At 38.2% G+C, this 16,887-nt stretch overlaps 1 protein-coding gene across 3 annotated transcripts in view; it reads left to right on the top strand.

Annotated features, from left to right (window-relative positions):
* LOC308697129 (GTPase IMAP family member 8) overlaps positions 1–16,887 on the top strand; it is a 49,126-nt gene extending 32,239 nt beyond the window's left edge. For all 3 annotated transcript variants that reach the window (XM_081376241.1, XM_081376243.1, XM_081376242.1), the window contains exon 5: positions 13,546–16,887. In XM_081376241.1, the coding sequence (XP_081232367.1) occupies positions 13,546–15,134 (1,589 nt within the window). In that variant the 3' untranslated portion in view covers positions 15,135–16,887. The remainder of the gene's footprint in view (positions 1–13,545) is intronic.

Here is a 16,887-nt window from a genome sequence, read left to right as displayed (position 1 = left end):
CATACGGCTCTTCCACCGTAGGGTCGTCGGAGAGGCCCTTGACTGTGGGGATTACCAGTTCGTTTGGTTCTGTCACAGGTTGTGTTGAGATGGTGTACACAGCGAGGTGTGCGTCATCCGTAAGTTCTGATCTGCAGACGTTTTCTTGGGACACTGGCAGGATGGAGGTGATGGCAATGGTTTTGAGGGGTGCTGTGAAAACTCTGTGGTCAATGCTTTCTTCTGGCAGTAAGTGGGCTGGTATGGGGCCTATGACAGGTACAGAGAGCTCAAAGTCATGGAATGTTTGGCTGATGAGCCATCCGAGGTGACTTGCTCTGGGGATCTTGATGTCGTTGGCGGTACAGTTGTTGAACAGTACATACACAGCACGAGATGACACTTCCATGAGAGGTGTGGCTTCTAGAGTTAGTCCCAGTTTTAAGCAGTTCTGGGAAGGCTCGAAGAAGCCCAGCTTGTGGTTGAGGTTTTGGCCAGGTCGCATGTTAAGGCGGACACTGACACTCTTGGTGTAGGCAGGTATTGTGACCTCCTGTTCATTGGTCGTGGCACATACTTCTGGTATGGTTTGCCCAGATTGGAGATTCTTGAGGTTGACTGAAGTGCTTATTTGGCGAGACAAGGGAGCCCATATAGCTTCGTTCAAAGTGTCCACGTAGGCATTGAGTCTGACCATAATGTCTGCTCCGATGTAGATATCGTGTGGCAGGTCGGGGACAACAAGGAAGTAGTGACTTAGGTGTCTGTCGTTCCAGCACATGTCTAGGGCACAGACAGTCTTAGAGGTAATCATGGTTAAGGAGCATGGATTCAGAGGGAAGCGGTTATGCTTGGTGGCATGTGGCAGTTCAGGTTTGTCTTTCTTTAAGGCTCTGAAGAGCTTCAGGCTGATGGCTGAGTTTTCGGCCCATAGGGCTAGCACCGAGTCAGGTACTGACATGCCTTGAATGTCTATAGCTGTCATCAGTTGAAAGCCATTTGAGCCTGGTTCTGTGGTTTTGAATGCGCACAGAAGAGAAGTTTGACTCTTGCCATGTGGCACCAAGTTTGAGACTTGCCTTGGTCTTGGGCTTGCGTTTTCGCTCATTGAGCTGGAACCAGTGTCTGTGACTTGACAATGCGCTTCTGTGGAGCATTGTGAGTGAAAGGGAAGGGGCTCCCGAACTTGGGCCCATATCTTTAGTTGCTTAAAGTCTATTAAGGGCTCAAAGCGATTCAGCAGGTCTTTGCCGATGAGAAGAGGGTATGTGTCCAACGGCGAGATGTACACAGGGTGTATAAGGCTCATTGGTCCTACGGTCAGGTGGATTGGGGCCACCTGCTCCAACCGCAGTCCCGTGTGGGAATAGGCTTGAACGTTGAGTGCACACTTTTGAAGTCTGAGGGTTCCACTGGTTCTTTTGGTTCTTTCTTGAATTTCTTCTAAGAGCTGAGTGGACATTAGGGTGATGTCGGCTCCCGTGTCTACCAGGGCCTCTAGTTTGACATGGTGTTCTAGTGTGATGGAGAGATAGAACTTCCTTGCCACACCTTTCTCGATGAGGTCACCCAGAAGTTGAGGAACTGGAGTTTGGGTTGAGACAGGTAGAGTGTTGTGGTTTGTTTGCTGTTGCTCGCAGGGGTGACAGACAACCAAGATGGCGCTTTCTGGTACTTGAGTGGGTCCATCCTCCTCTGGTTGTTGGAGGTTTCCGTGGTATGAGTTGACATGTGTCGGATCAGGTTCTGAATCTGTTGCTAGGCATTCAGGTCCAGTCTCTTGTTTCCTTGACAATGGTGTTATGGCAGCGTTACTTGTCGTGTTTTGAGGGTGGTGAATGTGAGAGAGGTGGTTATTGCTCTGGCTGATGTGTACCAGGTGGTCGCTGTTCCCTTGCTTCGCCTCTAGTCACGCTGAGTCTGACTTGTCTTTCTTTTCCCATTTCCTGTCCTCTTCATTGCGTTTGAAGAATTCTTTCATGAACATCTGCATCATTTCTTGTGAACTGATACCTGGTGCAGTCTGTTGTTCTTGTGTGGACTCAGTGTGGGGTTGGTCTGATTGATGCCTGGGTGGATTTCGTCGTCGACCCCTTGGGCTAGTTGTTCCTGGGGGCGTGTGTCGCTTTCCTTTAGACGTCCAGTTGGCCTCCCATGAACCTTTTCCTCTTGAGTTTCCATATGACCGTGTCTGGTTCCATGAATTATCCCAGCGGTTTTCGTGCGGCCATGACTGGTCCCATGATTTCTCCCAGTGGTGTCCAGACGTGTGTGGCGTGTCTCGTTGCTTGTGCCAGTGATTGTTTGGTTGTTTGGGTCTGACACTGACATGAGAGTCCCGTTCTTTTCTGAAGGAGGATTGTCTTTGTTCTTTAGGTGGCAGCTTGGTGCTTTCGTGATGCTGGGTGCCCTCTAGGGCTAATCCTTGATGTTGCGTATTGAAATCACAAACTGCTGGTGGTTTGGTTCCCTTTTCTGAGGCCATTTTTTGTTTGCCATAGGCTTTGTGGGCCAAATCCCTCAACTGTTGTGTAGTCATTGTGCGAGGACAGGCCATGACGCCTAGGTGGTGGCTTACTCCAGGGTGGAGGTTTCTCAGAAAGAGGGTTTTGAAGTTCAAGTCCTCCTCCATGTCAGGTTCATTACGTGCACCAAAGTAAGCTCGTCTGAGTCTGTTGTAAAAGGCTTGGGGTGTCTCATGCCGGCCTTGTTTGGTTTCTAGGGCGGCCACCAGTCCTTGGTCTGCCTCTGGGTCTGCAAATTCTTTAATTAGGGCTTCTCGGAGGAGGTGGAAGTCTGACTTGGTGTGTGTAGGCTGTCTATCCAAGAAACTTCGCACCTCAGGACTGGATGTTGTTCGAAGCAAATAAAGTCTGTCTCTGTCTGTCACATTGGATCTCATTTCCAAGTGGAATTCAATATCTTGCAGGTAGGCCTGGACATCTTGACTTCCTGCCACATTTGGGGTGAATTTGTTGATGTTCCTGGCCAGCTTGTCAAGGTCCTTGAGTTCCAGGCCATGTGCAGCTTCATAGTCGGTTCGGAGAGACCCCCTTCTCTTGTCAGCAGGGTAGCGCTCCTCCATGACAGCTGTATAGGGCTTTGGTGGTGATTCTTCACTTTTTCTTTGATGTGGCAGTCCCAGGATAGGGGACGCAGCTCTGCTGGGCAGGGGTGAGACCAGAGGACGCCTTGTCCTGGTTGGCTCAGGGTGCAGCTCATACGCATGCTTGAGTTCCTCTCTGATTGAGTCGGATTCTTCTTTTACATAGTCGAGCTGTTGAGTCAAGTCGCTGATCTGATTTCGTGACCTTTCAAGATGGTTTTCAAGGGCCTTTATTCGGCTGTTCTTGTCTCTGAAGTCAGCCTTGGCTTTTTCCAGTAGCTGCTCTGCATACTGTAACTTGTTGGCCAGATCATCTTGGGCAGCCCTAGCTTGTTCTAATTCTCTGTTGGTGGTTGTCAATGTTTCTTGAAGCCTTTCGATTTCCTCTTTGGCGCCTGGCTCCACCTCGTCGGACCCTTCCTGTTGGTCCTGTGCTTCCAGTTCTAACTGCTTGATGCGTTGTTTTGCGTGAGTCAGCTGCTCCTGGAGGTGAGCTTCTTGCTCGTCGCTCAGCTTGAGTGAGGCTATCAGCGTGTGACTCAGGGAACCAGTGATCTTTGCAATCTCTTTGTGGTTGTAGCTGTGTGTTGGATCCTGTGTTGTGATGTCAGAGATGTTGGCATCCAGTTGTTCTTGCGTGTGCTGTCGTAGGTTGTTGGCAGCCTGGGGCAAGAAGTTGCATGTCACGATACTTAACCAGTTCTCTAAGTCTTCCCAGTGGGTGGTGTGATCATCAGTGCGAGACATGTTGGCACAAGGTAGGGAAAACCTGGAAAAGAGACTGGCACAGATCTGTGAAAGTGTGTGTGAGCTAAGTATGTGATGGGTGGTTAAGTGTGGTTTGCTGGAGCTGTGGGCCTCCTTTGACGTGTACTGCTACTCGTAGTCTCTGTGGGAGAAAATAGTGCAGCTTGGAGGATACAGCTGAGAGGAGGGAGAGTGAGCAAAGACCAGACAAAGCAAGGTGATATTCAAAGACAGTAGATAGCAATCAGGGCTGTGAAACAAAGAACTAAAAATAAAATAATAGTAATATTCTCAAGGAAGGGAAGATTTTTTTTTTGTAAATAATTCAATAGAGATACTTCAATGAAGGTCAAATTGAACGGTACCTGGAATCTCTTAATTCTGTGTATTATTGTCGTTATAACTTCCTCCTGGTAGAAAGAAAGTGTTAACGACAATAATCGTGCTCCTTCTTATAGGATCGACACCATACACCTGTTACGTGCTCCTTTTTTTTTTGGAATGCGTTAAGTGAGCGGTAGTCGTTTATGGTTCCTCCTATCAATTTATTTATTAATTTATTTATTTATTTGCCAATAAATTTATTTTAATTTTATTCCAATTTATTCGACTGTGTAGGATGCCAAAATGTAGGGTAGCGTGCGGTGCAAGGAGGGTGAATTCACACAACTGTTAAAACTTCAGAATGTTTGCGAACAGTTTCTTTGAAAACTTCCTGTAATTACTGATTGATTCTCACAGGTTCAGTTCCAGAAATATCATGGGTAGAAGAGAGAAGAAGCAGAAAAGACAAGGAAGGAGTTAAATGCAAGTGAGGGAAGGGATACTGACTCAATTAGCATGTGGATCTAGTTGACCAATAGTTATGCTATGGTTATATGCTAATCCACTAAGCCTTGTTGCGATTAAAGGCTGCTTTTATTTGGTGCACATCTAAATAAAACAATGTCAAAAGGGAGTTGTTTCCACTTTATCATTAAACTCGCAGAGTGTTTTATCTATACATTTATGTCAATAAATATATACATACATTACTGCTCCCACTGAAAATAGGAGAAGGGAAAATGGAGCGGAAGGGAAAACAATACTGGCAATAGGAGATTTTGAAAACAAAATTAATTAAAAAGAAAATAAGAAAATAAAATAAAATAAAAATAAAATAAAATTAATGTAAAATTAAAAGTAAATAAACAAAATTAATTATCGTAGTCTCTTTATTTAAAACAAATGAACGATGAAGTTCCTCGTTATTTGTTTAAAAGAAATGAGACTAACAGTGTAATCCAAGCGTTAATAATAATTAACATGCAAAGGGACCGCCCATGACGGTACAGAATGAGAGAGAAAACAAATGAAAATGGGAAATAAACAACAAAACAGAGTGAATAAATAAAGTAAAATAAAGGAATAAAAAAAAAGGAAGAAAAAAAATTAATAATAAAAATAATACAAAAATAAAGAAAAATAAAATGGCTGATCTAATTGGTAACTGGTTTACTTAAACTTTGAAGGTCAAGATTTCCTATTACACAATTGAAGAGCTATTGCCAATGTAATGCTTAGGGTATTGGTGATTACGATTAGCCTAGATTTAACTCTAGTTAATTGTATATTCGTCACAAATTAAATACTTCTGAGTCAATATTCCTTTAATGGGGATAGGGAGGTGAAAAAAAAAATAAAGTAAAACATAAAATGGGAATGTTCACAGATTGTTAGAGTGGAGATGTGAAAAGGTTAAATCATTTCAACACTGCTACACAACACACTGCATCCAGCTTCAGCGAGCCACACCAATGCTTGCGCTAACCTACGAGGCTAATGGCTTTAGCATAGACTTCCGTGAACTCCTGAGTTGTTTACAAAAGTGCGCGCATGCGCACTTGAGGGTCAACCCGAAAATCTTTTAAGACTTCCGTGTCACGGCTGTTACTATGGTGACGCACAGCCTAACAGTTCAAGACGCACGTGGGTATGTCTGCGTGCAGACAAAGTTCAAAACATTACATGAAATGGCGGCGCATTTCAGTATTACACAAACACTGGGCGCTTATTCTTTACGATATGGCGCTCAATAAATCTCAGCTCTTTGTGAGTGAGGCAAAATATTTCGTGCACTGCAGATGCACTGTTAAAACAATAACGTTATTGCGATCTCGGCGGATCGGAATTCTTCGTGTCAGTTTCTGTGGACACGCAACACAGCATGCAGGATTTACTGCATCAATTTACTTGATCAAGTTTAACAAAACTCCCATTCAAATCAGGCTCGGACACATGTAGTGTTTCACGAGTAACAGTATCTACTTCACCAAGTGAGTCAATACAAACAGGTACATTAGTTAGCTACTCTAATGTCAACCTAGGGAGACAGCTTAGTTGATTTAATATTGGAACACGCAATAATTAATCAATCTAGCTATAACAAGGCCTTTTAGAAAGAAAGTAAGGAACACGCTTACTTCTCTCCTGGTGCGCTGTAAGGCGACTTTCTTTTGTCTCAACAGACAATCTTAAATTCGTTTACTGCAGTTTTAACAATAACAACAAAACACTTATACAAACTAAACGTGAGTTTAGATTTCCATTCATTCACACAACGCCCTGTTATGCGCTCTTAACGTTACACATCAACAATAAAATACTCGTTTTCCTGTGTCTCTAATCTATCTTTCCGGACCAATAGATTAGATACAATCACAAATGACTTGTTTTGTGCTTACAATTTAGTTTAAACTGCCCGAAATATGTCTCCACCAGATATGTAAGATTAATAAGGGAATTAAGATCAATATAACTCAAAGGGGATTGAATTACAGGAAATAAGAACCGAATTATTATGCAAACTATTCAGAATTAATATTTAACACTTTATCAACTATTCGTCCACCGATAAGTTGAGATTAGGGTATTTTACCAATTCTGGACAGAATATTATTCCGTGGCCTACGGTAATAATATCATAAAGTTATGATAACTGATTAATATGAGCAAGGTAGCAAAATCTTTTTAGTTTAAGGCAGTAACTTGTAAGCACACAGCACAAGACGCTTGTATGTAAAATCAACCAAGACTTTATTGAACTACTCTAATACACACAAACTAAACTAACAAAAACACACAAACATTCATTCAAACAGTGACAGAGAGTGACGTTGTTAACGGAGTGTGAATGGAGTCCCAAATGTCTAGCGTTAGACACTATTTCTTGACCGCAACCTGAGAGAATCAAACTACTAGCACTTTAATCTTAGTTCGTTTTCTTAATAAGATTTGCACCAGTTCACTTCAGCCAGAATTAGGAGAATTGTGTACTTGCGTTTAGATGCTCCTGAGCGCGTGCGTTCCCTGTGACGAAGTTGCTGGAGAGGGAATCTCTTCGGCGCTGATTGGCTGGCAGTCGGTCGATGATGCGTTCTGAGGGACAGCACTCGATGGTGAGTGGTTGGTTGGCTTTGCCGGGTGGCGCTTCGTTCGCGGGATTTCCTGGATTGCGGGTTGCTATGCAACGGAGTTTCCTCTGAGTCTGGAGCGACTCTGAGAGGGGTTTCTTTGACGAAGTTCAGCGAAGGATCTTACGGAAGAGTTGATGAGTTTTGCGTGAGCTCTTGGTGGTTTGAAGAGTATGTAAGCATACACGCTGGACGATGGAAAGGTCAGCGAGAGCAAAAGTCACTGCAAAAGCGAGGCACAAGGCAGGCAAAAAGCAAGGCAAAAAGCAACTCATAGCTGCTTGTCATTGGGTTATAAGCGTGTCCATCTGACCCGTCCTTCCTAGTGCGACAGCCAATCAGATATTGTCTTGGGCGGGACCTACGCCCCGTTCTCCGGTTCTTGCATGTAATTAGCGTAAAGTCCACATGATCACGTGTGCCCAAACTCCTGAGAGTTTAGTTAAACACTTTAATAAGTAAACTTAATAGTTTAAATATGGTGCATCCTACACACATCTACTTTATATCAACATTCTAGAAATCATTTACCCATCAAGTAGGTACCAAAATACATATACTTCCCATAGTGGAGGTGGAACTAAATAAGGATTTCGCTGTGATAAGTGTTTAACACACAAAATTAACTTCAGTAATATACAGCATACATACTACAGAGAATACACATGTATGAGGCAACTTCTGGTGATTAGTTCCTACTGAGGTAGAAAACCTTACAAATAGGCTGTAATGAAAGTTAAACACACAGAAAGAACTCCACAGGTTACATAAAATATACATGATACTTAAGATATATGTGAGGTAAATACTGGTGATCAATTCAGCTTATTGGAAGCAATTTTGAGATCGTTGTTTGTATTAAACCACAAGTGGGTTAATTTCAGTCTATTGGTTTTGGAGACAAAAGTCTCTGGAATTTACAACTGCAGAAAGGGGGGTGTCCCCTGGTTTAGGGTTTGTGGTGATTCTGGGCCATAAGAATGCTTTAGCATCCTTCGTTTCCTGATAAGGCTGTGGATTTATGCATTGGGGTCACCACAGGGTTCTTGGCCATTTGGTCTTAAGTTTGTAGAACAAAGAGGAATCTTTTCCTGCTGTCCTGGCATCGCTGGTTTGAGATTAGACACACACAACAAGGGAAAGGGGGGTGACATCTCCTTTAGCCATCTCGGCACCATGACTGTGTTTTATGACTTACTAATGATTCACTGGGGAATCGTTCCGAACTGTGGAATGTGGTGTTGGGTTAATATGAAATGGACTGTTCAAGGATAATCCTACAATTATTTACAAATAATGATAAAAAATATCTCTGAAGGTGCTTGCTTGGTGTGTTCTGCTGAACTGAACTACCATGGAAATACTTCATCCATGAATAGGCACTTCACCGCATAGCATCAAGCTGCTGTGTCCACTATCTAGCCGGGATAATTTAGATGCAGCCTTGGCACTTCTCCAGGCGAGGTCGCTGAAGCTTCGAGTAATGAACCCATTTTCAAAACAATTCTTCTCAGTGGTTCAGTGCTTCACCAAAGCTTAATTTGCCTATCACTTGTTTTCACTTGTTTTCTTATTAAGACACCATTGGATGTCATGTTATAGAAACATTAGTATGATTAAGGATATATAAAATTAACATCATACATAACGATCTAGAAGAGATCAGCTGAACAGAGCACTACATGAGGATTATATCATTATTGTTGTCGTCGTCAAGTAGCTAACATCATCTGATCACATCTTCTCTTACTGTTCTTGCCATAACAAACAGTTACAGAAACCAGAAAAAATCTAACATTAAAACTTCAAGAGGTTAACTGACCAACTAAAGCAAACGCTGATTACCATAATGGTGACATCAAACCAAACTATTAATTTCAACAAATCATCAACATCTACAAATGAAGGTTTCTGAAATAAGGCCACAAAACACATACTGAATGTGTCCACAAGACTTTTGACTAATGGATGTCGTTGCCTAGAGTTTTTTCTTCAAAATGATGTGAAAATCATCCTGCCTAATCATTCACATAAAACAATACATTGATTTAAATTTTGTAAGACACTTTTTGTTTGGAAAGGCAATATGCACAGGGGTGTGAACGATCATCTATAATAAGTGGTTCACACCTGCGGAGACAATGGCCCCAATAATGGGCTGCATACTTAATGAGCAATTCATTCAGGTGTGTCACTGAGCCACAAGAAAGAATGCAAGATAAATATACATATAATATATATATATATATATATATATATATATATATATATATATATATATATATATATATATATATATATATATATATTGTTATAACAATGTATTGTTATAATATATATTGTTATAACAATGTATTGTTATATATATATATTAGGTGTGTAACGGTACAGGGCTTTTGGTACGGTGTACGTGTGACCGAATGCAATATTTTGTGTGTGGAACATAGGTACATTTTCGTGTTTCCACACGAACATATTAAGTGGCCCGCCCTGCAGCTGATTCGAAAAAAAAAATAAAAAAATAAATATATATATATAAATAAATAAAAAAAATCACACACCACGCGCTGTACAACAACATACAGCGCACACTTTAGCCCAGCCTCTCGCTAACTAGCGTCATGGCCAATGCAGACAAGCCCATAGACAGTATAAATATTTTTTTTAAATATGAGCAGGCCTACAAGATGGGATTGGTAATGCTGCACTGTAATCATAGTTATTTATTTATATTTTTCATTATATTTTATTATGTGATATTGGTTTGAGACTGAGAGTATTTTATTTAGTGGTGAACTTTGCAGCAGTATTTTATTTCTTATTCTTTTTTTATTTTATATATTCTATTATATTTTATTAAAACGTGTTTAAAAAAGTGTAAGCAAATTGTTAAAAAATGTTTATAGTAATAAACAACCTGCAGTTTAATGTTTGCATTTCTTTCACTTACTGTACCGAAAATTAACCGAACCGTAACTTTAAAACCGAGGTACGTACCGAACCGTGATTTTTGCGTACCGTTACACCCCACATATATATATATATATATATATTGGAAGCATCTCTTTTTTCACAAATTGTGCTTGCAAATTCTATAATATCCAGGGTAAACATGTCTAGTAATTGTGCAGTTAATTCTCATACTGTATTCTCAGAAAGTTTTGGAATATGTATCCTCTCCCCAAATTTGTCACTAATAAAACACAATACAAATTATTTAAAGAAAAGGCTTATATTTTCCTTTTAATATTTTGTTTACATCTACCTTGTAAATATATTTTTTGCTATTTTATTAAAAAGGTTACAATTACAACAACAATTCAAGTGTATCTTTCTTTGTTAAAAATATTTCTTTGTAAAAACTAAAGTATACATTTTATACTTTCATGTTTCAAAGTTAAGGATTCATTACTTTGAATATAGCCTACATTGGAACAAACACTATAATAACATATTAGTTGATGACTTTATTTTTGACAAAACATACTATATTTAACATATGAGCAAAAATTGTCAAACAAAAGCTTATTTGATGTGGCAGTCTATTTTACAGTAAAAACTTTATAATCTATTCAAAACTAGTCAAAGAAAAGTTGTCTTTCATATGTCTGTAACATATGTCTATCATTTTTATTATAGGGAATATAAATGTTAATTTGCAGTTTAATAAGTTGCTTATACAAATACATTTTATTTCAACATATTTACGTCAATTTTTACTCATCTCAGTATAGCAATATAGTTTGCTAAAAGCAGATCATTCATTCACACAGACACGCGATTCAAATTTAAACCGTCTTTTTGCGATTTGTGGTAAACAGCACGCATCTCTGCCGTTCATTCATTCACACAGAAACGCGATTCACTTTAGAATGAAAAAAAATACTATAGTATTTCTCAGCTCAGCTGGATCCGTTGCTCCTTGAAATACCAGCACTTCTGGAGGTACATTTTCCATTATATGATTATGATAGTATTATTCCTCACAGCGCCGCGAGATGGTGTTAACAAGTACAGTAATCTTAATAAACTTGATGCGTTTTCTCAAGCTGATATGTGGGCATTCACAGTTTGCATGGATTGCCTCAGATCATTTGCGTTTGAATAGTGCGCGCTCTCCGTGGGTGGGGTCACATTAAACTTAATAAGCTGAAATGAGAGTGACTGACATCTCTCTCTTTTGATTGAATATTTGATTTAGTTTTGAATTAGATAATTTAAAAGTACACACTTGAATGATTCTAAAGATATATTGCTCATGCCTTGGTGAATAGTACACAGCAAAAACTCCAGTGTTAAATTAACACTCCTGGGAGTGTATATGAGTCCACTCTCAAAAGTGTAAAGTGTTAAAATATGAGTGTTAAATGAACACTCAAGAGTGTTAAAGTTAATGAGATAATTAAGTGATTAATTTAGTGATGATTGAGCATTATTGAAGACACCTGATGTTAACAAGCAGAATCACTGAAGGAGAAAATCACAAATTGTAAGTTACCGTTATGGCGATCAGTGTTTGCTTTAGTTGGGCTCTAGACCATTATATATTTACTTTAGATTTTACTTGTCTGCTGTTATTGATTTATAACAGTCAGATGAACAAAGAAAAATGAGATCGGATGGAGTTGGTTATGTTTTGACATAATCATGCTGTGATCCGTAAAACAAAACTTATTGAGATGGCTTAACTTGTTAATTACGGCAGCTCTGTGATTCTATATTATGATTTTCAGTATTTATCATATAATCCAAAAATATTTCATAACCATTGTTCTGATCAAAAGACTTTCAAATAAATTTATTTAAAACACAGACATCAATAATCAGCCTGTGAATCTCAACAATGGTGACAATAATAAAGCATGTTGCAGTGGCTGCCACCAATCACAACTCATTAATGGCTCCCATCATGCATTGCGGTATGAATAAATTATGATCTGAATTGTCTATGTAATTTACTTTTCCTAATTGAATATTCTGCTCATCACCATTGTTGAGATGCATAGACTGAATCTTGACATCTGTGTGTGCCTAAAAGACTGATTTTTTTTTTTTAAAAAACAACTTTTAAGAAATCCTTTATATTATATCTAAAATTCTGGATATTTATGCAGATTCACAGTTATGCTGTAACCAACAACATAATCTAAGTCAGAAGTAACGATCTTAATGAGTTCAGTGATCAATTTCAAATGATGATTGTTATAATATAACCAACATCATCAGATCACTTTTTTTTTCTTTTTTCATCTGGTAGTTATAAGATATAACAGCCAAACAAAATCTAAAGTAAATATATAAGGGTCTAGAGCCCAACTAAAGCAAACACCCATCAGCATAGCGGTGGCTTACAATTTGTGATTTTCTCCTTCAGTGATTCTGCTTGTTAACATCAGGTGTCTTCAATAATGCTCAATCATCACTAAATTAATCACTTAATTATCTCATTAACTTTAACACTCTTGAGTGTTCATTTAACACTCATATTTTAACACTTTACACTTTTGAGAGTGGACTCATATACACTCCCAGGAGTGTTGATTTAACACTGGAGTTTTTGCTGTGTATTCGCTGAGTTTTGTTTAAGTTTAGAGACGTGTTCCAAAAAAAAAAAAAAGTTCACCGAGACATAGGCAGAAAGCTCACCCTGTTTATTTTCTTTATTTTACAAAAACACAATGTTTTTTTTCGCTTGTAAGTGGACAAAAAGTAGACATTTAACAGTTTATTTATTCATATTTCTTAAGTCTGTATGACCATAAATGACAGAGTATTTTAAGTCTATTTTGCTGCTATGTGAAAAAAATCAAGCAAAACGCGCCTGCGTAGTGAAGCTGGTAATGCTATTCGTGGAGTTGTTTAATGACGTTGGAGTCTGACATCAAACAAATGTTTAGACATCAACCCAATTTTCATTTTCAACTCAAATTTGACGTCAAAGCAATGTTGGAGTCCATGTCCAATAATATTTCTAGCTGTGGTGATTCACATTGTGATCATATGGAGAGACCAAAGTGTTGACTGGGAATAACAATAGAACATATTTTCATCAATTCTTTATGTAATCGAATATGAACTTATGAATATGAAAATAATTCAAAATTTTAAAAGCAAAAGCCCCTCTTTGACTTCAGTCTATTCCAGTAAAAATCCACAAAGACAATCAGTGACATTCAGTGTATGATTTTGTGTAGATACGGGTTGAAAACGACCACACCTAGTGTGTGACATTAATAAATGCATTCTTACTGGATTTTCTAGGTGTTGAGAATCAACCAGATGATCAGGAGTGTCTGAGGATTGTGCTGATCGGGAGGACAGGAAATGGAAAGAGTGCAACAGGAAACACTATTCTGGGAAGAGAAGAGTTTCAGAGCAAATTAAACACTGATTCAGTGACGACTGTTTGTGAGAAGGGAGTTGGTGAAGTTGATGGTCAATCAGTAACTGTTGTTGATACTCCAGGACTCTTTGACACAACACTGTCAAATGAACACGTGGTGGAAGAAATAGTGAAATGTGTTTCAATGTCATCACCTGGACCTCATGTGTTTGTCATTGTGTTGAGTTTGTTAAGATTCACCAAGGAGGAATCAGACACTGTAGATCTGATAAAGAAGATCTTTGGTCATAAATCTGCTCAGTTCAGCATCGTTCTGTTCACTAGAGGAGATGAACTTGGGAATGAATCTATAGAGGATTATGTGAAGAGAAGTAACTCTGCTGAGCTGAAGAAGATAATCAGAGATTGTGGAAACAGATTCCTGGCTTTCAATAACAGAGAAAAACAAGACAAAAATCAAGTTACTCAACTGTTGAACATGATAGAAGAAGTGAAGAATAGTAATGAGGGTCGATACTTCACTAACAGCATGTTTGAGGAGGCAGAGATGTCCATTAAAAAGAGAATGGAGGAAATAATGAAAGAGAGAGAGAGAGAAATGCAGAATCAGAGAGAAGAATTACAAACTAAATATGAGATGGACATGAAAATCATGACGAAGAGGGTCAAAGAAGAGAAACAAAGAGCAGACGAAGAGAAAATGAAAATGGAGAATCAATTCAGAGAGAAAGAGGAAAAACTCAAAAGAGAGTTTGAAGAGAAAGAGAAAACAGAACAGAGGAAAAGAGAGATCGAAAACCAGAAACGATCAGAAGAGGAAAAACAGCGAAGAGCTGAATATCGTCAGAATATAGAAGAGATGAAGAGAGAGGTTGAATATCAGAGATCACTGTATGAAAAACAGAGAAAGGACAGAGAAGAAGAAGATAGAAAGAGAGAAGAGAAATACAGACAAGATCAAGAAAAGATGAAACACGAACAAGAACGTATTATAGCACAGTTAAAAAAAAAACAAGAGGAGGAAATAAAAAAGAGAGAGTCAGAGGAGAAAAAAAGGATTGAACAAGAAGAGAAAGAAAAACACGAATGGGAGAGAAAAATAAAGGCAGCTGAAAATGAAAGAAAAGAGACTAAAGAGGAAATTAAACGACAGCAGAAAGTATGGGAGGATGAAAAGAAACAACAGATGAGAAAACGAGAGGAAGAAGAAAAAAATAGAAAAGAGAGACACGAGGAACAACTGAGAGAAAAACACAAAGAACAGGTAAACCTTAAAACTAAATTTGAAAAAGAGCGAGAAGATGAAAGAAAGAAGATAAAGGAGGAGAGAGAAAAACAAAGAAGAGAGAGAGACGAAAAAGAGAGAGAATATAATAACAAGAAAACAGAAATGGAAAGACATTATGAGCAACTGGAACGAGAGAGAAAAGGGGAGTGGGAGAAAAAAAAAACGAGAAGAGGTTCAGAGACAAGAAGAAGACAGAAAGAGATGGGACAAAAGGATTGAAGATCTGAAACGAGAACATGAAGAAGCGTTCAATAGAAGAGAAACTGAGAGAAAAGAAAGAGAAGAGAAAGAGAGAGATGAAATGAAAAATAAACATGAAGAGGATATAAAAGTCATGAAGAAGAACCATGAAGATGAAGCCAGAAAACAAGCAGAAGAAACAAATAATTTAAAAGGGAGCAAAGAAGTGCTCCAAAATATGCTGGAAGAACATCAGAAACAACATGAAATTCTGGAAAAAATCTGTCAAATCCTGGGGCTCCAGAAAGGGGTATTAACGCAACTCTATGAACGCCTAATAGGGGAAAACAAAGTTGAAAATTTACATGGACGCCTGAAAGATGCAGAAGGAGATGAACTAAAAAAGCTAAAAGAAGAAGTTGAAAAACTTTGGAAGGAATCAAATAAATCAAATTGTGTCGTAATGTGATTTTCACATGACAGCTCAAATAATAATTAGGTCGCTTATTCATAACAAAGGCATTTCATGATGAAGCTGTGGATGAGTGTGGATTCATGGTCACAGCATATATATATTTATATCATGACAACTCTCTGGAAATTTTAGCACAGTAATGGATATAGATTTATACGTTTACAATGGATAAACATCATCAATTATACATTTTTATGGGTACGATTCTAAACCTGAAAATTATGCTTTAATCAACAATTTAGAGATTTTTTTTACACATTGTTTATCTAAATTCCCAAATTCACTTATTATAAAAGGAGGAGATTTTAATATCACTTTAAACAACTCTTCCTGACCGGTGGCCACCTCGTAGTGTAAACTCTTATAACTCCACACTGAAGGCCTTTAGGCAGAAATTTGGAGTAAGAGACATTTGCTGAGAGAAATTCCCTGGAATTAGTTCTTTCACATGGAATAGTAAGGCATGTACCGTTATGTCTCATATTGACAACTGGTTAACTTCGTGCAGTTTACATAAAGAAGATATTTCTGTTAATATCCTTCCCTCGCCATTAACATATCGTATGGCAGTGTATATTAATATTTCTTTACATTCCTCTCTTTCCTCAAACCATAACTCTTATTGGAAGCTTTATTGCACTAATTGGGAGTCATTTAAATTTGAAGCTTGTAAATTTCTTTAAAAATTAGGAAGTTTATTATTTAAAACTAAAATACGTATTATTTATTATTTAAAGCTAAAAGATTATACAGTAATTTCTAAAATTATGGCTTTTACTAATTTTTCAGATAATGAATATCTTGAGTTACTCACACTTCAAAGCCAGTTAGATGATATTTATAAAAGAAGGGCAGGGGGCCTTTATTAGATCTAGACAGAGATGGAAAAGGGTGAACAGAATTTCGGCATATTTCTTTCTAGTAGAAAAATTTAATACATAAATACAATTTTCCATTCGAATATTAATGGACGTTAACACATGACTCAAAGGACATTGCAGATTACTATTCGACTTTTTTTAGCACTCTTTACAAATTAGGGTTTAATGAAAATTAATCCTCTGTTTTTATAGATAGGCTTACTAATTTGAAATCTATAAATGTAGATCAAAAAGAAAATTGTGATAGTTTTATATGTATAAACTCCTTCAAGCTATTACAGAGCTCAAGTTTAATAAATCCGCTTGGTGTAAATGCTTAAACCTCCGAATATAAACCCTTTTCAGAAGAACTTGCTCCTTTTCTTTGAAATATTTTCTTCTAATGTAGGCCTATTGAATATAATCTCCCGCCTAAAGGCCTAATTATCTTAATTCG

The sequence above is a fragment of the Scardinius erythrophthalmus genome, assembly GCF_964197995.2.
Source record: "Scardinius erythrophthalmus genome assembly, chromosome: 1".
NCBI classification, from domain to species: domain Eukaryota; kingdom Metazoa; phylum Chordata; class Actinopteri; order Cypriniformes; family Leuciscidae; genus Scardinius; species Scardinius erythrophthalmus.
Note: the sequence above shows the minus strand (reverse complement) of the source record. Positions and strands in the feature narration are given on the sequence as shown.